The sequence below is a fragment of the Rhodotorula paludigena genome (assembly GCF_050403205.1).
Source record: "Rhodotorula paludigena JCM10292 DNA, Rt_paludigena_JCM10292v1_ctg26, whole genome shotgun sequence".
Lineage (NCBI taxonomy): Eukaryota > Fungi > Basidiomycota > Microbotryomycetes > Sporidiobolales > Sporidiobolaceae > Rhodotorula > Rhodotorula paludigena.
In genome coordinates, this window is record NW_027481432.1 from 239,240 (window position 1) to 259,604 (window position 20,365).

General features: G+C 65.6%; 9 protein-coding genes across 9 annotated transcripts; 6 read left to right on the plus strand and 3 right to left on the minus strand.

The window, feature by feature from the left end:
* Positions 1-124: 124 nt before the first annotated feature.
* JCM10292_006408 (J domain-containing protein) lies at positions 125-1,267 on the minus strand (the record flags this gene model as incomplete). The annotated part of the gene is made up of 3 exons (XM_076649673.1): positions 125-235; positions 301-1,095; positions 1,157-1,267. 3 exons carry the CDS (start codon positions 1,265-1,267, stop codon positions 125-127), a joined length of 1,017 nt encoding a protein of 338 aa, XP_076504852.1.
* A 258-nt stretch (positions 1,268-1,525) lies between these two features.
* MAM33 (Mam33p) lies at positions 1,526-2,716 on the plus strand (the record flags this gene model as incomplete). The annotated part of the gene is made up of 7 exons (XM_076649674.1): positions 1,526-1,661; positions 1,729-1,838; positions 1,894-1,952; positions 2,015-2,220; positions 2,306-2,415; positions 2,482-2,597; positions 2,668-2,716. 7 exons carry the CDS (start codon positions 1,526-1,528, stop codon positions 2,714-2,716), a joined length of 786 nt encoding a protein of 261 aa, XP_076504853.1.
* Positions 2,717-3,309: 593 nt separating this feature from the next.
* On the plus strand, positions 3,310-7,266 carry JCM10292_006410 (uncharacterized protein; the record flags this gene model as incomplete). The annotated part of the gene is made up of 10 exons (XM_076649675.1): positions 3,310-3,556; positions 3,621-3,721; positions 3,786-3,883; positions 3,945-4,452; positions 4,520-4,728; positions 4,809-4,927; positions 4,982-6,433; positions 6,505-6,608; positions 6,673-6,814; positions 6,878-7,266. 10 exons carry the CDS (start codon positions 3,310-3,312, stop codon positions 7,264-7,266), a joined length of 3,369 nt encoding a protein of 1,122 aa, XP_076504854.1.
* An 869-nt stretch (positions 7,267-8,135) lies between these two features.
* Positions 8,136-10,877, plus strand: JCM10292_006411 (uncharacterized protein; the record flags this gene model as incomplete). Its single annotated transcript, XM_076649676.1, has 3 exons — positions 8,136-9,317; positions 9,388-10,768; positions 10,840-10,877. 3 exons carry the CDS (start codon positions 8,136-8,138, stop codon positions 10,875-10,877), a joined length of 2,601 nt encoding a protein of 866 aa, XP_076504855.1.
* A 631-nt stretch (positions 10,878-11,508) lies between these two features.
* JCM10292_006412 (zinc finger MYND domain-containing protein) lies at positions 11,509-12,400 on the plus strand (the record flags this gene model as incomplete). The annotated part of the gene is made up of 3 exons (XM_076649677.1): positions 11,509-11,637; positions 11,698-11,886; positions 11,942-12,400. 3 exons carry the CDS (start codon positions 11,509-11,511, stop codon positions 12,398-12,400), a joined length of 777 nt encoding a protein of 258 aa, XP_076504856.1.
* A 1,343-nt stretch (positions 12,401-13,743) lies between these two features.
* Positions 13,744-14,638, plus strand: JCM10292_006413 (zinc finger MYND domain-containing protein; the record flags this gene model as incomplete). Its single annotated transcript, XM_076649678.1, has 3 exons — positions 13,744-13,863; positions 13,924-14,103; positions 14,171-14,638. The coding sequence occupies 3 exons, from the start codon at positions 13,744-13,746 to the stop codon at positions 14,636-14,638; spliced, it is 768 nt and encodes a 255-aa protein (XP_076504857.1).
* Positions 14,639-14,738: 100 nt separating this feature from the next.
* Positions 14,739-17,206, minus strand: NRD1 (Nrd1 complex RNA-binding subunit; the record flags this gene model as incomplete). The annotated part of the gene is made up of 6 exons (XM_076649679.1): positions 14,739-15,852; positions 15,914-16,118; positions 16,433-16,583; positions 16,646-16,981; positions 17,041-17,136; positions 17,192-17,206. 6 exons carry the CDS (start codon positions 17,204-17,206, stop codon positions 14,739-14,741), a joined length of 1,917 nt encoding a protein of 638 aa, XP_076504858.1.
* A 1,545-nt stretch (positions 17,207-18,751) lies between these two features.
* JCM10292_006415 (uncharacterized protein) lies at positions 18,752-19,072 on the plus strand (the record flags this gene model as incomplete). Its single annotated transcript, XM_076649680.1, has 1 exon — positions 18,752-19,072. One exon carries the CDS (start codon positions 18,752-18,754, stop codon positions 19,070-19,072), a length of 321 nt encoding a protein of 106 aa, XP_076504859.1.
* Positions 19,073-19,226: 154 nt separating this feature from the next.
* JCM10292_006416 (phosphatase PAP2 family protein) lies at positions 19,227-20,307 on the minus strand (the record flags this gene model as incomplete). Its single annotated transcript, XM_076649681.1, has 3 exons — positions 19,227-19,633; positions 19,695-19,869; positions 19,933-20,307. The coding sequence occupies 3 exons, from the start codon at positions 20,305-20,307 to the stop codon at positions 19,227-19,229; spliced, it is 957 nt and encodes a 318-aa protein (XP_076504860.1).
* Between the last annotated feature and the right edge of the window lie 58 nt (positions 20,308-20,365).

Here is a 20,365-nt window from a genome sequence, read left to right on the forward strand (position 1 = left end):
TCCTGCTGTGCCTGCACCCGGACGCAGTGCAAAGCCGCCACTGCGACGCGCCTCTCTCGCGCCTCTGCGCGTCTCCGTCCTCGTGCGCCGAATTCAGCATCTTTCACACCGCGTCCCGGACCTGCTACGCCCCTCCTTCTGCCTCGTCCTGCAGCCGCATCTCATCCATGAGCTTTTCACGCTCCCTCTGCCGCAGCCGCGCGAGAATCTGGTCCTCGTCCGAGTCGACGACGGCCTGCGCGGAAGCGATAAACGCCAGTCAGTCTCGCATGCTCCGTGCAAAGCGGCGAGAGGACGCACAGCTTGTGGTAGGGGCGCGGCAGAAGGTGGAGAGGGAGCTCTTGCGGGTGCTGCGTCTGTCGACCCGCCCAGCGCCGCCGGTGGTGCCCCCGCGGCCCAGTCGACCTCGAACCCAGCCCACTTGCCGTCCGAGTCGACCTCCTTGCCCTTGATGACGCGCACCGCGGCGCTCAGCGTGCGAAAGGCGACGACGCCCGAGCCGTGCTTGCCCTTGGTCGGCTGCGAGAGCGTCTTGCTCGACAGGACGACCGAGTCGATGTCGGCTCGTTGCGGCGCGAGGGCCGCCTCGACAAAGGCCGAGACGGCCTCGGGCGTCGTGAGGGACGGGTGCTGCGCCTTGAGCCACTTGACCTTGAGCGTCTTGTCGAGCGGGCCCAGCTCGACGGCGCCTCCTGCGCCTCCTGCTCCTCCTCCCTGCTGTTGCTGCTCCCTCGCGCGCCTCATCACCTTCTCCTCCTCCTCCCGTTCCCTCTTCCTGTTCTCCTCCTCGACTTGCTGCATCCCCCTCTGCTCCCTCAGACGCCTCCCCTCCTCCTTCAGCCGCTCGAGCTCCCTCCGCTTGCGCTCCTTCTCACTCGCCTCGCCGGCCTTGGCGCGCTTGAACTCGCGCTCGCGCTCGAGGAGGTCCTCGGCGAGCGCCTTGCGCTTCGAGTCGAGCGCCGCGAACCGCTGCTTGCGGGCGTTGCGCGCCGCGAGCGCCGTGTCGAACGCGGTGCGCTTCGAAGGGTCCGAGAGGAGGTCGGCGGCGATGGTGAGCTCGTGGAAAAGGGCGGCGGCGGTCGGGTTGTCGGGGTTCTGCGGGAGCGAGACTGGTCAGAGTCGCCCTTGCGTGACGAAGAGAGTTGGTAGGACTCACACGGTCCGGGTGGACCTTGAGCGACTTTTGGCGGTAGGCTTTGCGGATGTCGGCGGTGGTGGCCGTAGAGTCGAGCCCCAGCAGGGCGTAGTAGTCAACCTCGTCGTCCATTGCGCAGTCCAGAAAGTGGCGTCGAGGGGGCTGAGTTGGGGGAGGTCGAGGAGGAGCAGCGAGGTATGGTCGCCGCGCAGGAGCAAGACAAGCCGGTCGAGAGGGTCAAGGTGAGTGTACGGGCGAGTCTAGCACGAGCAACAGGCCTCTGGCGGGTGCAGGCGGTGCAGGGTCGAGCCATGAGTTCATCAGCTTCCGCGCTTTCCCTTCGCTTCGAGCTCCGTCCCCTGCGCTCGCCCACAGCAGACAAGCCCAGAGATGCTCTCCCGTGTTGCCCTTCGTACTGCCCGCCAGGCTGCCCGCCCCGCGCTCGCCCGCGCCGCCATTCGCCCCCTCGCCGCCGCGCTCCCGCCTCTTCGCACCTTCTCGTCCTCGTTCCCGCGCCTCGAGCCCTGTGCGTGCCCGACACTCACCTCAACAGGCTCACGAGCTGACTGTGACCTATGCTGTGCGGTCTGCAGCCGCCCTCAGTGCCAAGCTCGGCGAGGAGCTCAAGTTCGAGACGGACTCGGCGGACCCCACTGCCGAGCCAGAGTTCCTCCAGGCGTTCAAGGGCGAGGGCGTGTGGGAGGTGTGTCGCAGGCCTGTGCTGCTCCCGGACGAGTGCTGACTGCCCGCCCACATAGGTTGTTGACGAGAGCGGCTCGGACGAGATCGTCCTCAAGCGCTCGTTTGGCAACGAGAAGTGCGTGTCCCCTCTCTTCTGCAGGTTGTTTGCAAGCCATTCGCTGACACAGACATCTACAGCATCCGCCTGATCTTCTCCATCTCGGACCTCGACGCCGAGCAGGACGTGCCCGAGGCGTACGCCGAGGAGGAGGGCGCCGATGTCGGCTCGGGCGGCGTCGGCGACGAGGCGGCCGGGCCGAGCGAGCACAACTTCCCCGTCGAGACGAGCATCACCATCACCAAGAACAGCGGCGGCGCATTGACGATCGATGCCGTTGCGCAGGGTGCGTCGAGGCTCCTTTTCTTCGTCTGACAAAGTGGCCTCACGAACCGTTGGTGCTGACTGAGGATGGTTCTCTTGACCTGCAGATGGCCTGTTCACAATCAACAACATTGCGTACTACCCGGACGCGGATGTCGCGCTCGGCATGACCTCGGAGGACGACTGGAAGCGCCAAGGCCTCTACATGGGCCCGGCGGTGCGCTGCGCCTGTCCATCTACCGCCGCGTCTCTTTCACTGACGAGTGGTCGTGCGCGCGCGCAGTTTGACAACCTCGACGAGGGCGTGCAGTCCGAGTTTGAGGCGTACCTCGAGGAGCGCGGCGTCAACTCTGCGCTCGCGCTCTTCATCCCGGACCTCGCAGAGTGGAAGGAGCAGAAGTGCGTCTCGCTCTCATGCGCACGATGAGTGTGCAGCAGTGACTGACCATCGAGGGGTGTGCGTCTGCAGGGAGTATGTGCGCTGGCTCGAGGGGACCAAGGGTTTCCTGGAGGCGTGAGAAGAGTAACGGGGAACTTGGCTATCGGTGTGCACTGTGCAGTACTCTTGACCATATCACCGGCAAAGAGAGCAAGCGAGGCACGCGTGGCCCGAAAGGGGAAGGCGCTGTCGTCTGCGCCTTGTTGCCTTTCCGCCGTGCGCCTCCAACTGACCCGAGTCTGTCCTTTCTCCCGCCCGCCCGCGACCCCGCGCTTCCTTGCGTCTGTCGAGGCCAGCGTGCACCGAGTGCACCCCGTGCGAGGCACTCCCAGCCCGCGCCCTGCCTGCTCGCCGCCGCGTCCGTCGCGTCTCTGCAGCAGCTGCGCGCCGTCCACCGGCCCTCTCGCCGTGCATCCCGCCCTCTGAGCGCCAGGGCGAATCCGTCACTCGTTTGCTGCAGTATACTCTGCGCCACCCACCCCTACAAGCCCACCCGCGCGCGCCTGCGTCGCCCTCTCCCTCGCCCTCCGCTGCCCCTCGTCGCGTCGCATTCCGCGCCGCCTAATCAACCAACAACTCGCCTCGCCTCGCGCCTGCCCGCTCCAGCACAGGACCAGCGCCTCCGCACACGCTCGAGACACGCGTGCGAGCGCCCACTCCGCCCGCAGCCCCATGTCTAGCGCCGTCGCAGGCGCGCCGCCCGCCGCCGGGTCGGCCAACTCTGCCTCGCGGCGCAACTCGGCTCACGCGGCCTCGTCTGCACCGCCGGCCAACTCCGCTGCCCCGCCGCAGCAGCAGCAGCGTCGTGAAGGCGGGAGGACGACCGGCGGGCCGCAGAGCGAGCGGCACCGCCATCGCGAAGAGCCTGCGAATGTCGGCCCGTGGAGGATCGGGCGCACCGTCGGCGAGGGCTCGTCCGGTGCGTCTCTCTCCCATTCACGAGCTCCTCGTTGACGTGCTGACGGTCGTGGATGGACGAGCAGGGCGCGTCAAGCTCGCGAAACACAAGGTAACGGGGCAGTACGCCGCCGTCAAGATTGTGCCCAAGCCGCGCAGCCGCCAGAACCAGGAAAAGGCCGACAAGGTGCGTTCCCTCGCCGTGTTGAGGTCTGTGCAACATCCGAGCTGACGAGATGCGGCACGAGCAGATGTTGCTCGGCATTGAGCGCGAGATTGTCATCATGAAGCTCATCGAGCACCCGAACGTCTTGCGCTTGCTCGACGTGTGGGAGACGGGCTCCGAGCTGTGCGTAACGACCTTATGCGCGACGAGTCGAGCGCGACTGACGCAGCCCGCGCCGATGCAGGTACCTCATCATGGAGTACGTCGAGGGCGGCGAGTTGTTCGACTACCTGGTGCGCAAGAAGCGCCTGCACGCCGACGAGGCGCGGCACTACTTCCAGCAGATCATCTCGGGCGTCGACTACTGCCACCGGTTCAACATCTGCCACCGCGACCTCAAGCCCGAGAACCTGCTCCTCGACTCGGACAAGAACATCAAGATTGCCGACTTTGGCATGGCGGCGCTCGAGCGCGAGGGCAAGCTCCTCGAGACGAGCTGCGGCAGCCCGCACTACGCGAGCCCCGAGATCGTCGCCGGGTCGACCTACCACGGCTCGTCGAGCGACATCTGGTCGTGCGGCATCATCCTGTACGCCCTCATGACGGGCGTCCTCCCGTTCGACCACAGCGACATCCGCACCCTCCTCTCGCTCGTCAAGCGCGGAGAGTACTACATGCCTCCCGAGCTCCCCGCCGACGCGCAGGACCTCATCCGCCGCATGCTCGTCGTCGACCCCGAGAAGCGCATCAAGGTGCGCATGCCCTGCTCGCTCTTTACCTGCCGTCATGGTCCACTCACGTCTCTTTTGTGCTCGCCAGATGGAAGACATCCGCCGTCACCCGTGGGTGACGCGCCAGCCTCCGCGGCTCATCTACGGCCAGCCGCCGCCGGCGCCGCCCGACGTGCGGCAGATTGCGCGCCCCGTCGGCTCGCGCGAAGAGGTCGACCCCGAGATCCTGACCAACCTCAAGACGCTGTGGCAGGGGACGAGCGAGGGCGAGATTGTGCAGGAGCTGCTGTCGCCGCAGTGCGTGTTCCTTCCCGCTTACCTCTTCGGTCTTCTTGCTTCGGGATGAGACAAGGCTGACGAGTGTGTGGCAATCGCAGCAAAACGTGGGAGAAGGTCTTCTACTGCTTGCTCTACCGCTACCGCACGCGCAACCTCGAGAACTTCAACATGGAGGAGGACGAGATCCGCAAGCCGCGCAGGACGACCGGTGCGTTTCGTCCCTCTCGTGAGCTGGCAGCCCTCGCTGACGTGCTAGCTTCGATGCATGCAGTCAAGCGCGAGCACGTCGTCAACACCGGTGCCGTCGCGTCTCGCAGCCGCCGCTCCCGCCAGTCCATCTCGAACCTCGCAGCTGTGGGCAGTGTCTCGCCCACATCGAACAAGCGGCCCAAGGCCGGCTCTCCGCCGCCCGTCACCCGCCCTGCTCCGCCCCGTCCGAACGCCCCTCCCGCAGCGGTGCGCGCTCCGCCGTCGAGCTCGACTACGCCCGCAGGCTCGCCCGCACCGCGCGCGCCGAGACCGTTGCCGACGCCCTCGCAGGCTGGCACGCCCGTCGCATCACGCATCCCGGCGATCCAGCTGCAAGAGGCGACGCCGGATCACCTCGGCGCCGCGCTCGCCCCGCCTGTCATCTCTTCGGCCGAAGCACACGGCTCGTCGGCGTGGGAGAGCGTCCCGCCCTCGCCTACGCCGGGCGCTACTGCAGCGTTTGAAGCGGGCTCGTCATCGCCGCGCTCGTCGGGCGGCGCACCCGTGCTGCCGATCCACATCCCGCAGACGGGCGACGCGGCGATGCAGCAGTTCTTCCACGACATTGTCGGTCAGCTGCACACCATCTCGTTGCGCAACTCGCTCCCGCCGAGCCCGAACCCGTCAGCCGCGTCGCCTGCGGGGACGTACGTCTCGAGCTTCCTCGACTCGGGTGCGAGCACCGTCTCGACTGCACCGACGACGCCTGCCATGCCTTCTTCCGGCGGTGACGGCGACAACTCGCGCTTCGAGGACGCCGAGGACGACGAGAGCGACGTGGGCATCACGTTCACGCCCGGCACGTACCCCTCCGAGTTCCCCGCCGTGAGCAGCATCCTCAGCGGTGCGTCGGGCGCGGGCCTGATCCCTGCCTCGGAGCACCCCTTCCGCGCGAGTACGCCCGTCTCATCCGCTGGGTCAAGCTACCGCGCAAGCTCGCCTGTCCTCTCGCTCGGCGGCGCCTCGACCTCGGCGTCGACGAACCGCCGCTCGGCCGACGTCACTTCCTCCGTTGGTGGCAGCGGGCGCCCGCGCATCTCTGCGCGCGCCCCGTCGAGCAACTCGAGTCCGCAACGCCCGGCGAACCGGCAGACGGTGAGCTACGCAAGCTACGCGACGACGTCGAGCGGCGGCGGCGAGCACAACAAGGAGAACGTGCGCCTGTCGACCATCTCGACCGCGTCGTCGACGGCCGCGCCGCTCGGCGCGCACGGCGCGCACAACCCCGGCCTCGGCCTCTCGTACCCGCACCACGCGCGCGGGACCGGCGCGCCGCCGCCCGTCGCGCCTCGGCCGGGCAAGACGGGCGCGGGCGGTGCGGCGCCGCGGCAGGCGCTCGGGCTCGCGATCCAGAACGCGCAGCCGGGCGCGAGGGACACGCTGTGGGGCGACTACGAGATGGTCGAGCGCCCGAGTCTGGACGAGCAGCGGATCGCCGAGATGCAGCAGCAGCCGAGGCTCAAGAAGAAGAAACGTGCGTTCCTTTGCTTTGCTGGCGCGTGCGATTGTCTGCTTATCGAACCTGACGACGGTGGGTGTGTGCAGCCACGGTCTCATTCGCGCCGATCCCGTCTTCGCGCTCGGGGGCAAACGACCCGACGAGCCCCAAGCAGAGCTGGTTCGCCGGCCTCTTCAACTGGAAGTCGCTCGTGAGTCCTGTGTCTTCGCGCATCCTGTACGAAGTGCGCGCTGACTCGCCCGCGACTGTCGCAGAGCTACACCCTCATGTCGACCGACTTTGCACACCCGACGCGCCTCGAGTGCAAGCGCCTGCTCGAGCAGCTCGGCGTGCAGGTCGTCGTGCAGAACGCCGACGGCATGGCCATGCTCAAGTGCCGCGCCACCGAGCGACGAGGTGCGTTTGAGCCCTCTCCACGCTGTCCTTCTCGCGAGCACCGCTGACGGCTGGCGTGTTCAGACTCCTCGTCCGTCGGCCCGGCCAAGTCGGCCAAGTTCCGCGTCGAGTTCAGCTCGCACACTAGCTCGGCGTCGTCGTCGCCATCGCTCGGGAGCAGCTCGCCCAACCCCTCTGCATCCGCGTCGGAGCTGCGCCAGCAGTACCCGACGATGGTGACGCTCGTGATGGAGAAGGGCGCGCACTCGACGTTCAAAGCGACGTACAACCGCCTGCGGCACCAGTGGGTGCTCGACGACCCGCGCGGCGCGGCGGGCACGGCGTCGCCTGCGTTGTCAGGAGTGGGCGCAGGCCCGAGCGGCGCGCACGCGATGGTCAATGCCGTGAGGCTTGTCCCGAGCCCGATGCCGAGTCCCAATCTGGGCGCGCCGAGGTCGCCCATGCTGTCCTAGCGACGGCGCCGCGCCACCTTCCTTCTCTCTCTCTCCCTCTTTCGCCTTTCATGCCGAGCTTACCAGACCATCGCTTCGCCTACATATATTGTGCCCCTGCCCACCCCCGCGCCGTACCCTATACCAGCATCGCGTTTCCGTTTCTCCCTCTCTCTCCATCGCTTCCGCTCGTCCATTCCATGTACATCCCTCGCGCGCTTCTCCTCCCATCGCCTGCATCGCTTTTGGCTGTTGGGTCTCAAGGTGGACGTTGGAATGCATGCATGCTCACAGGTGGTGCGAGTGCGAGAGGTGACGACTTGAGAAGGTGAACGTGGGGTGGAGGCGGGCTGGCGGGGGAGCGGGGGTGTTGAACCGTCAACGAGTCGAGTGCAGTCCGAACCAGGCCCGATGTGAAGCTGTCTGAATTTTCAGGAGAACTTACGAGACGGACGCTCGGCTGCGGACAGGAACGAGGCGAGAGCGTCGCATGATGTCGACCAAGCGGAAACCTCTCAACACCGCGCCCTCTGCGTTTGCGTCTGCGTCTACAGTACCGGCCAAGCCTCGAGCAGCCCGCCGCCTGCGCCCCTGCATCGTTTGGTGCCCGCCGCACGCTGCCCGCCCCGCTACGTGCTCACCTCATCCCGGCGCGCCCGTGACCCGCGCCGTCTCCGTCTCCGTCTCCCCGCCTCGGCGTCGCTGGCTTTGCGCGCCCGCTCTCTCGCCTCGCCCTCGCGTGAGCGCACGACCGTCTCCGAAGTGGCCGCGCCCGCGTTGGAGCTCTCGCACCGCTGCCCCGTGCAGCCCACCCGCCTCTCGCCGCCTGCACCACCGCGGCCCCATCGGCCGAGCCTCGCCCTCGCCCTCCCCACTTTGCCGCCCCCAGCATGGCCGCCGCCCCGCTTGCTGAAGCCTCGCCGCCCGCGCTCGGCACCGTCGTAGAGTCGCCCACCGCACTGCACCCGGCAGATGCCGACGAGCACCGCGACGCTGCCCGCTCGCGGAGCAGCACGCTCGGCACGGCCTCGTCGTCGCAGCCCAGCGGCGCGTCGACGCCCAGCGAGGATCCGGCGCGCTCGGCCGTGCCCTCGCGCCAGGCGTCGTCGATCGGGCTCGGCTTCCTCGGCGCGGGCGAGCGCCGCGACTCGGACACGGATGCCGCGAGCACCTACTCTGCGTCGACCGCGGGCCTGCAGCGCCCGCCGGGCCCCGCCCTGTCGCACTCGCACCGCATCCAGCGCGTCCACTCGCACCACCGCAGCATCGAGGAGCCGCTCCCCGCTGACCACAAGCCCGATCATGGCCCGCCCGACCACTCGCACCTCCGCGAGGCCGCCGCCCGCCTCCCCGGCCCCATGGCCCGCGGCGTCTCGTATCGCCACGGTGACTCGACCCAGTCGTCCGTCCACTCGCCCGGCCTCGACCGGCCCTCGGCCTCGGGCGCGACCACGCCCGGCGGGACGGGCACGCCGCCCCAGTTCATCTTCGCCAAGATTGGCGAGCGCAAGCGCGCCGCGTCGCACTCGAATCTGTTCAGCATGAGCCGGCAGTCGACCAAGCAGCACCACGCCGGCCCGCTGCACGATCTGCGCCGCTTCCTCAACGACCACCTGCACCACGGCAACAAGGGCGGGCACAGCCCCGGCTCCGAGGCGTCGCAGCGCACCATGCGCTCGTCGTCGGCGATGTTCGAGCTCGGCGCGCCCGACCACGCCGGCTCGTCGACGCACACCTCGACGCCGCGCAGCGGCAAGTCGAGCCCGCACGGGAGCCAGCCGGGGACGCCGAGCGGCGCGCGCACGCCCGTCGAGAAGGACTACACCGACACGCTCCTCCACCCCGAGTACCACGGGCACGGGCGGCACTCGCCGCCGCTCGGCGAGAGCCACGCGCACCTCCAGAAAAAGTACGGCAAGTGGGGCAAGATCCTCGGGAGCGGCGCGGGCGGCACGGTCCGCCTCATCAAGCGCTCCAAGGACCACTCGGTGTTTGCCGTCAAGGAGTTCCGCGCGAGGCGCGCGGGCGAGACGGAGCGCGAGTATGTCAAGAAGGTCACGGCAGAGTTCTGTGTGCGTTTCTTTGCTTCTCCCTCTCGTCTACTCACGCGTAAAAGACACTGACGAGCATGGCGGTATGCAGATTGGCTCGACGCTGCACCACCCCAACATCATCGAGACGGTCGACATCATCTCGGATCACGGGCATTACTACGAGGTGATGCAGTACGCCGAATTCGACCTCTTCTCGATCGTCATGTCGGGCAAGATGACGCGCCCCGAGATCTACTGCGTCTTCAAGCAAATCGTGGACGGCGTCGACTACCTGCACCAGATGGGCCTCGCGCACCGCGACCTCAAGCTCGACAATTGTGTCATGACGGGCGACAACACGGTCAAGCTGATTGACTTTGGCACCGCTGTCGTCTTCCGGTATCCGGACCAGAAGCCGACCAAGGCGAGCGGCGTCGTCGGGTCCGACCCGTACCTCGCCCCCGAGGTCATTGCCAAGAAGGAGTACGACCCGCGCCTCACCGACGTGTGGAGCGTCGCCATCATCTTCATGTGCATGATCCTGCGCCGCTTCCCGTGGAAGCTTCCCGACGCAAAGACGGACGCCTCGTACCGCCTCTACGTCTCGTCGCACCCCGAGCTGTGCCGCGCGCCCGACTCGCCCGGCGCCATGATTGGCGGCAAGCCGCTTCCCGCGCGACCCTCTCTCATGTCGCCTGCCTCGCGCCAGACGAGCTGCTCCGGGTCTAACTCGGGCGCAAGCTCGCCGACGCGCGGCGCGTCGGGGCGGCAGCTGAGCGACGCCGGGTTCAACACGACTGCCGCGGGCGCCGACGTCGACACTGCGCACGACCGCCGCAAGGACTATGCGCCGCTCCCGTCTGGGGGCGTCACGCCGCTCGAGCGCGTCGACTCGCCCTCGGCCATGTCGAGCGCAGGGAGCCAGGCCTCGCCCGCGCTCAACGGCCGCGAAGACACGCTCAGTGGCTCGGTCGGCAGCCTGCGCATCGACGAGGAGGACGGCAGCAGCGCGGCGCCGGGTTCGCGCTCGACCGAGAGCGTCAGCACTGCCGTCGACTCGAACGCGGGCAGCGCGCTCGAGCCGCCTTCGACGTCGACGGGCGCAAAGACGATCCGCCCGCGGACGGCCGACGCGAGCTCGAGCGGCCCGCCGCCGGCGTCGTCTGCCTTCTTCAACAAGGACGCGCCCAACGCGGGCCAGGCAGGGCGTGGGCGGTCCGACTCTGTCGCGTCGAACGCGACGTGGACGTCGGGCGCGGCCGACTCGATCTTCCGCCTCTTGCCGCGCGAGACGCGCTCGTGCCTCACGCGCATGCTCACCGTCGAGCCGTCGATCCGGTGCTCGCTCGCCGACCTCCTCCGCGGCGGAGAGGGCGACGACGTCGACGAGCGCAGGAGGGACGAGTGGCTCCCGAGCTTGCAGCCGTGCATCTACCTCAAGGGCGCAATGCCGGCGAACCGGGAAGACCACCACGGGCATACCAAGATTCGTGCGTTCGCCGGCTTCCTTCCGCCCTGTGATCTGCGTGACTGACGAGTTTGCTCCGTCACTTCGCTGCAGCTCCCGACACGAGCAAGATGCCCAAGCAGAAGAAGTGATTGATCTCTCGTTCCCGCTACGACTCCTTCACGACGCTTCCCCTCCCTCCTCCCCCCACACACGCCCTCTCTCCTTCCCCATCCTCTATTCTTGTTGGACCTGCTCCGTCATCAACCTCCCGTGTTTGTATCGAGTAATGTCCGCCCAGCCCCGCAGAACCAGAAGACGCAGTACCCGAAGAAACCCCCTCGAGCGCAGTTGGGCGGCGGAGACGCGAAACGTAGATGAACTCAGACGCAACTCGCTTCAGTATCTCTCGCAAACCCGACGGCTCGCTGGAAGGAGGAGGTGCAGGAGCGAGCAACGTCAGTGTGAGCTTGTCCTAGGTCGAGCACAGAAAGGTCGAGAGAGCTTTGATGCCCTGAGACGGCGATTCTTCGCACGTCGCGCCCACCAGCAAGGTCTACACGCGACGGTCGCGGAGCGCAGGACCTCGTCGAGAAGGCGGAAAGAGAGCGAGCTGTTGAGCGTCGAGGCTTCGCCGCCGACCGGCGACCCGCACTGCTTCCTGCGCCAGGCTACCGCTCCGGACGGTCTCAAGAACGTCCATTGTAGGCCGCTGACGTTTCCACACGGCTCCCCCCGCGCCTGTTCGCTGCTCCCATCTCATCGCTGAGCCCCACTTTCGCGATGCGACAGATGTCTTCGACTCGCCAGATTCCCCGTCTTGTGTGCTTCACAATGACGGGCAACCGATGCTCGGCTTGTGCTGCCGCTGGGATCACGCTCGCGTTTTGTAGCCAGGCTTGCCAGCGCATGGCAAGCTTCACGTCGTCCTTTCCGCTTCCTGACGCCTCGGCTCACTCATCTCGTGGGCAGGTATGGAAGGAGCACAAGCGCGTGTGCGGGCCGGCCGCCAACCCCTTCTTGTGGCCGCTGCTCACGCAGCAAGAGGCCGAGGACGCCGTCGCCAACAAGGACTTTCGCGTCCGCGACCCGGACGCACCAGACTTCCCGTCACTCTCCGAGAACCTTCAAGATCTGGGCATGTCAGCAAGCATTGTTGATGTGCGTCGCACGGAACGGGTCCGCCCCGAGGATTGCTAACGCGGCTTGCGCGCAGGACGTCATTCGGCAGCTCGCCATTCCGGCCCCGCTACCACCGCCTTCCACGGACGCCTTGAAGCAGATTCTGATTGGCGCCGTGCGCTACTTCGAGATGCAGCGACTGGACGAGATCCAGGTTGCGACCAGGCAGCACGTCTCTACGCCAATGCATCTTGTCACCGTGGCGGACCACAACGTCTTTGGCTATCCGCTTGAAATCACGCCTCTGCACTCAATTGTCCGACACGGCTTCCTCATACACCATGCCGTATTGCGCGCCGCGGAGCCGCGCATGCTGGCCGGCGACCTTTCCCCGTCATTCATCCTCAAATCAGTTGACGCCCTCAATTGGTATGCGCAAGACATGCTGGGCAATGTGGACGTCGACGAGGAGACTGCGGATGCCGTTCGCACAGTCCTGCCGCAGCAGCTCGGCCAGCTCCGATTCGCCATTCAGGCCATCATGAGACAGTAGGCGCCTGTCTAGGTAGTGTTTGCAGTTGCACATGAGCCTCCTCAGCATGTTTGTCTGTTCCTCTTCTCAAACAGTCTCCCGGCTGCCAGGACTCTGCACACTGACGAAAGAGTAATGAATCAAAGCGTTGTTACACCCAGGAGTCATCGAAGTTCTCATCCATCTCCTTATCTCTGTCGGGAGTACGTGCAATGATCCGCTGAACGGCAGGAACGCCGAAAGACTCGAGTGCCGCCGCGAACCGGGACCATGCTGCGCGCTCGAACGCCTCGAAGCATCCGAATTTGGCTTGTGTTGGCTGGTCAATTTGGGCTGGGCAAGCCAGTGCACCACTGTGGATGACGATGCGGTGCTGCAGAACAGACCACCACGTCTGCAAGATGTCGGGATCTGGGATCTGCTTTGGGCCCTCCGGCGAGATTGGGAGAAAGACCTCGTGGTTGAGTGAGGCTAGCGCAAAAGCCGGTGTGCCAAACGAAGCAATAGCGGCGGGATCGCCGGCTTTGTAGGCCTGAAGCGGCGCGGCAGACATGCGCATTAGGCATGTTTCGAGCTGCTCTTGCACAGAAGGTGTCGGGTTGGACTGCGAGTACAGCTGATCGACCACACACTGCCATTTGCAGATGTTCTGGTAGTCAGCGCGAGACCGATAGATTGAAAAATGTGTCCGCTATGCGATCCGGGCGTCGGAGCAGCAATGGAACGCACCGAGATGCAATGCGGAGGTGTCCCGCCACGGAGCTGTACTACTCCCGCCTTCGCAATGTTGAGCAGACCGCTCTTGACCCGCTCGAGATCTTTGATTTTGGCTCGTTCTGCAGGCGTGAGCGGCGGGATGACGAACGGGAACTGCCCGCAATGAGCCTTGTGCGCTGACCAGACCTGCTCACAATGGCTCGAGTCAGCGCGCAGCTCAACACATGCTTGTAAGCCACGTACGAGCTTCTGATGCTCCCGTGAGCAGAAATAGAGGTCGATGCCAGCCTTTGCGCACGACGAACAGCAGAGCTCGGTGAGAAGGCCACAGACTTCGCAAGGACGAGCGACTCGGGTGTCGGACATCTCAAGTATCGTTCAGAGCGGTCAAGCGCAGAAGCAGAGCCAGAGAGAGCACGAGAGCGTGAAAGGGCGAAGCGGAAGGAGGAATGTGCGCCTTCCTGCCCTCAACGGTTCGCGACAAGGCAAGTCGAGGCCAGTTTGCCTAGTGTCAGAAGTTGTATACCTTCTGCGGCCAGTACGCGACCCGGACCGCCTCTCTCCGCCAGTTCTTCTCGAGCAGCAGCTTCATCAGTTCCGGTCCTCTATCTCCCTTCTCCTGCACGCCTGCGTCATTCGAGCTCGATATGAGCTCAGTGTCACGTTTAGGATGCATTGTGTGCGCCGGGTCCACGACGAACCGCTGCTCATCGTGCGCGAAAGCTGGCATCGACATCCTCTTCTGCTCGTCGGACTGCCAGAAGCTGGTGCGTCTTCGTACTTGACAAGCTCTTGACGCACGACACGACTGAAATCCACACTATCAGGTCTGGCCTGTCCACAAGACGGTCTGCGGTGTGGACAAGGCGAACCCTTTCCGCTGGCCGGATCTTAAGCCGGACGAAGTCGAGGAGGCGATCAACAACAAGGGCCACGAATCGTTCCCCAACGCCGTCATTCTTACGGTTCTGCATCGCGCCGTCGGCCTGCAACCCGATCACTTTGACGTGCGCCGCGACTGCTCTACCCCATTCGCTCGCTGCGCACAACTCACTCACCTGTCGTGCCCAACAGGCCTACATCCGCAGTCTGAGAGACAGCGATACATTCACGCCCATCGAGCACTATAAGAAGCAGGCGACGCTTAGCTATGTCCGGTACAGCGCATACCACCGCACGCGCGATCAGCTGCTACACTGGTCAGGCGACCTTACGACGTCCGTGCTGCGATGCACAGCAGGCTGGGCATTCGATTTGGGCCCGGAGGTGCCACACGCGCGCGACGGGTTATCAGGACGTACGCCCGTCCTCCACCGCATCCTTGTGCACCAGACCATCATGCACAAGGTCTTCAACGAGCCGGACCCGCGACTCCTCACGCTGGCAAAGCGAACGTTCGACTCGCTCAAGGTCGTCATCGAGGAGGACCTGCAAGTGGCAGACCTTGGCAGACGCCGGCAGGCGCTCGACAGGCTGGAGGCGTCGTTGAGCATGGTCGGGAGGTGGACATTGACTGCATTGGCGGAAAGCAGCATGTCATGAACAGTCTATCGAGCTGCCCAGTACCTCTCGGCAACAGCGCAAGTGAGTGCGGAAGCAAAGCGTGGTATTCTGAGCATGCGAGCAAAGGCTACCGCGACCCTCAGTACCCACCAAATCCGCCCTGGTAGCTCTCCCCTCCGCCTACTGTGCCATCCTGTCCCGCTGCATCGCCGTTGTCCGGCCCTTGCTGCGCCTGCCCCACCCCGCCGCCGCCCATTGCGCCCATCGCGCCCATCGCGCCCATGTCCATCCCGCCGCCAGCCCCGAGGGCCATCATCGCGCTCGGCGCGCACAGCTGGAACACCTCCTCCATCGTCGGCGGCCTGCCGAGCGCGATGAAGTACGGGTGCGAAGCGCGCAGGACGGCGACGAACGAGGCCCAGGACGCGGGCGACGTCGCGTCGAAAGCGGTCGGGTCGAAAGGGGGCGGAGGGACGGGAGGCGCGGTTGAAGCCGAGGGTGCGGCAGGAGACTGCTCGGGAGCGGAGGGCGGGATGGAGAACGACGGCGCACGGCCGCCTTGCTGTTGCGGCTGCTGAGGGTGCTGCTGCTGATGCGGCGGCGAGCCCTGCTGCTGGGCGTAAGGCGGCGAGCCCGACTGCGCCGACGCCATGGAGGGCGGAGGCTGGTATGGCCGCTTCGCAGGCGGCTCGTCCCGCCTGTCCTGCGTCTGCTGCTGCATTCCGCCAAACCCGCCGCTACCGCCGTACCCGCCCTGCCCCTGTTGCTCCTGCTGGCGCGACTCGTCGAATGAGCGCGTCTGCCCGCGGAGGCCGTCGTAGCCCGACGGCTGGTGCTGCTGATACGGCTGAGCAGGAGGACGAGACAGCGGTCCGCCCTGTCCGCCGTAAGACCCGTACACGCCGTGTTGCGGGCCTGAGGACCAGCCGTCGCCTCCACGGCCGTGACCATGCGACGGCTGGTCGTACTGCTGCGCTTGCGCCTGCTGCTGCGGCGGCTGCTGGTACGGCAGACTCGTCGATGCGTGCTGCTGAGGTGGATGAGCCGGGATAGGGGTGCTGCCGCCGAGACCGCCTGCGACTTGCTGCAGGATCGCGAGCTGGGAAGGATCGAGCGAGAGGCCGGGTGCGCCGGGAGGTGGCGGCTGAGACGCGGTAGAGGTCGAGGGAGGCGGGTAGGCGGGGCGAGCGTTCAACTTCGGCGTCAAAGCGGACGAAGCGGTGGACGGCTTGGGGGCGGCGGGAGTCAGTGCACTGCTAGGTGTAATCGACGTTGAGTATAGCACAAAGCGGAAACTTGCGAGAGGCAACACACTTGTAACTCCCCATCTGCGCCTCGCGCAGGACGCGCTCCACCTCACTCTCCATGTCCTCCTGCCGCTTCTGCTCAAGCGCCGCCTGACTGGGCGGGGCCGCACTAGAGGCCTGTAGGAGCGCGAGGACGTTGGCCGGGATGCTTGTCGGTCCTCCCGCGCTGGCCGAAGTGCCGGGCGTCGAGTCTCGTGGTGGCGAGCCGGGGGCTGTTTCAGATAGCGTAGTCCGAGGGAAGCGGGAGGGTAGGGTCGTGCAGGAGAAGCGAGCTTCAGTACGATGTCTCATCTCGCAAAGGGATGCGTGCTGGGAAGTAGAACGGTACGCGTGCATTGCGGGTTCGCACAGGGCTGCAAAGTCGCTACGCAACATGGCCTGCGCCGTTCGCCCCGCCATCGACGCGCAAGCACGAAGTGCAGCGCTCGAGATTGCACCGAAGAACGCCAGTCGCATGCGTGGCGGCTTGGTGGAGACGCAGCATCTGTGTGGAGCGCAGGCGAGAAGGCTTGGAGAAAGAACTCACGTGGACTTAGAGACGGGCGTTCAGGCGAAGCCTGGCGAGGTGCAGGAGATGCGGTGTTTGTCGCGAGCAGCTTCTGCGTGATCCGCACCAGCGCGGACGAGCTGAACGTGCCAGCCTTCGTCCAGATGTCCAACACCTTGCGGACCTTCTCCTGCACGATAGATAGGCTCGTCAGCGTCGCAGCAAGATGACCGTGGGGAAAGTCGAACGCACCTTGTGCTCTGGCAGGCCGTTCTCCCAGTTCTCAAGCACTACTTTACTCAGCAGCGCCTCGAGCTTCTTGAGAAAGGTAGCATAGGTCCCGCCGGACTCGGCGGGCGTGGCAGGCGTGGCGGAATCAGGTGGGGGAGAACCGGTCGGGGTGGTCGAGCCGGCGACAGGTGCGGGCGCAGGCTCTCTGCCCTTGCCCTTGCCCTCGCGGTCGAGCTTCTTCTGTCGTGAGCGAGCTTCGCGCGCGATCCCATCGAAGAGGTAGAGCGACGTGAGCTTGTTGGCGGCCGACGCCTTTTTGTGGCAGCGGTAGAGCGTCGAGACGAGATGCGCGTCGCTCTGCAGGGTCCGAGGTCGGTCAATCACACGTGCTTGGCCTGTGCTTGAATTGTACGCACCGCCATGTTGCGCATGGCGGCGTCGACGACGCCCTCGAGGAGCGACGACGACAGCTTGCCCTTGGCGACGAGCGTCTTGACTTGGCGGTCGAAGTCCTGCGAGGTCGGGATCAGTACGGTCCTGCGGGCACGCGTGGCCCGTCACACTCACGTCGAGTGAGGCCATGGCGAACAGGCCGTCGTTGCTGGAGCAAGAGGAGCAAGCGGAGCGCGAGGCGTCTCGGCAAGCGCAGACTGGGAGCCAGTGAGGCGTCGAGGGAGCGTGCTACAGCTCTTGCTGGGCTTCCGCACCGCGCAAGCCCCTCACTGGGCGCAGCGCGCATTGCTACTCCCCGCTTCCCTGGTCTACGTCGCTCTCCCTCCCACCACTGCGCTGGCTGAGACAAGGGCTTGAGTGCGCGACTCCGCTGCATTCTACGCTACAGTCTACACGCTACTCGCACAGTCTCAACGCTCTCCGCTAGGTCCCGCGATGGAAACGCTTCCAAAAGGCGAAACGGCCTCCCCTCCAGACAAAGGAGCTGCCGCAGCGCAGGCGGGTGCGCCTGGTTTGTACGCTCTGCCCCGCATCTTGGGATTTGACGACCGTGCCCTGCAGAACCGCTCGCCCGTCCATCGCAGAGTCTGCTGGCTCTTCCCGACGAACTGCTGCGATGTGTTTTCCTTCATGTGTTCAAAGAAGTGCACGACGAGCAGATCATGCGTCGCATGGAAACCTCTCCGCGGTACGGGCGCTTCAGCCGCTTCTGGAAGCTTGGCCCGGAACGGCCGCCTGGAGTCCTCGCACCGCTGGCGTACATCCTGCTCAATTGCCGCATCTACGCCGGATTGAAGTCTGTCTGGAGGACCTCGTATGTGCTGCACGTTTCGTGCAAGGTGCAGCAGGACGTCAAGGGCGTGAAAGACTTGCTGCTCGCGCCGGCCAAGGGCATAGACCCGTTCGCCTTGAAGCATGGTTGGGAGCGGGAGGGCCCGCCCGAACTTCGGCTTGACCTGGCCATATTTCAGAACCTCCACACACCCGCTTCATTTACAGCGAGGCCATCCCGAAGGCCTTCACGGATGCTCTCGCGCAGCTCCCGCATCTCCATACCCTGCACTTTCTGCAGGACAAGGGGGCCCCCATTTGTACCGAAGATGACACCTTCAGCCTTGCTACAGCTGTACCGTCCCTGCGGATCCTCGTCATGGATGGGTTCTTCTCGACCACGGAGGCCTTGTTCGCCCGCGGCCTCCCGCCTCTTGAGGAACTCTTCCTCATCGAACAGGGCCTTTATAGCCACACCCCCTGGCATCTTGTTCCTGTGCTCCATCTCTTCACCACAAAGGGATATTTCCGCGATACCGAAATCACGCACGGCTACCCTGTCCCTCACTATCTTCACCCTGAAGCTCCTTTTGTCGTACGGCATCTCAAGCTGCAGATGGAGTCACTGTGCGCTACGCGCAACCCGAAGCCGCGTGCACGCTACTACGAGCAGGCTGTACCCGACCTCCTCGAGGTCCTGCAGGACAAGCCGTCGCTGGTCCGGCTAGACTTCCTCGCACTGCTCAGCATCGAGGCGTGGGACACGATTGAACTCTGCATGCCGCACGTCGTACACATACTCCTCGACGAGCAGTGCACCGGAATCAGCTGGATGCAGGAGTCGCGCAATCACCTCGAGACCCGCCCTTCCTCGCGCACTTCCCTTCGCTCGAAACGCTCGAGATGGCGGGCTTCCGCTTGCTCCAGCCTGCAAATGCCCCTGTCAAGAGCAGGCGCGGGACTCCGTCGACCTCGTCACCGAGCGAAGGAGCCGCCGTCGACAAGTCCGCCGCCGCGCTCGATCCCGCCGAACTCGCCGACCCGGCGCAGATCGCCGCCGGCCAGTCCCGCCTCGCCGATCTGCTCCGCTGGCTCACGGCCGAGACGAGCGTCAAGACGGTGCGGTACCGCGAGGCGTGGGAGGCCAAGCGCGAGGTGCGGTTCGAGCGCATCGTCGAGGGCGGCGGCGAAGCGACGTGGACGGGCGAGTGGTGGAACCTGTAGTCTCGACGCTGGCTCCGTACTTTCCATGTTTTGCTGTGCAAACGATCTCGTCGTGCCGTCCAGCTCACTGCTCAAAACGTAGCGAGTCGTGGATAGCGATTCCATACGTCGAGTCCAATAGAACTACTCCTTCTACAAGCAGACCCGCGTCTAGTTAGACCACCGCGCCGTTCCTGCGCTCCTCCTCGGCCGCATCCTCGACGAGCCTGACGCGCCCGCCCTCCTCCGCGAGACCCCAAGCGTCGGTCCCATCCAAGCCCTCCTTGGCGCCATACACGAGCCTGGGCTTGTCCATGACCGCAAGCTCCTCTTCGCCCTCGGCGCCGGGCCGAGCAGTGAAGACGAAAGGTGAAGGGTAGTAGGTGAGGTACGCCGCGAGGGCGCACACGAGGCCGATCGTCGAGCCGGCGAGAACGTCGGTCGGGTGGTGGTAGTGGTCCTCGATGCGCGTGACGGCGATCCAGCCGGCGAGGAACATGGGTGCGACGACGAGGACGGAGCGCAAGAGGCGCGACTGGAGGATGCCGGATCGAGGGAAGGGAGCCGCGAAGGCAAAGGCGCCTGCAACGAACCACGCGTCAACAACAGGGCTCGAGCAGTATCATGATTAGCGCCAGCGCACCGTTCTTGCCCGCTAGGTACAGACTGAGGAAGAAGAGGCCCTGCCACGCCGTGGAAGAGTGGCCCGAGGGGAACGAACGGCGGCCATCCTTGACCAAGGCGAGCGGGCCGGTGCACGCGTGAGCGACCGCGTCCCACTGGCACCGCGCGAAAAAGTCGGGACGGAGCCGGCCGACCTGCGGGCAAATCGTCGGTCAGCAAGAGGAGCGAGACTGAGGGCAAAGTGGGGCTGCACCTACCCGGTTCTTCAGCGATTCGACTACAAGGCGCATGATGGCGCGGCTCGACTGGAGGACGAGGAGGCCATGGTGGATGTCGTGCAGGCTGCGCTTGACGAATGCACCGACGAGAATGACGATGGCGCCGGGGAGGTACCAGGTGAGCTGGTCGAGGAGTCCGTTGAGGTGGGCGGGGACACGCTCTTGTGCGACGTGGTGCCACTGGTACTGGGTGTCGAGTAGGTAACGCTCGGGGTCGCGCTCGTATGGGTACTGGCCCGATACCCAGGAAGCAGCGTAGCCGAGAGCGACGACGACGAGCCAGTCGGCAAGGACGGCCAGGGAAACGAATCGCAGCTGCTCGTGCGAGCGGACCTGGGCCCACAGCGTACTCATGACTGCTCAGCAGGCTCGTGCAAGTGCCAGGAAGGAAGCAGAGAAAGGGCCGAAGATT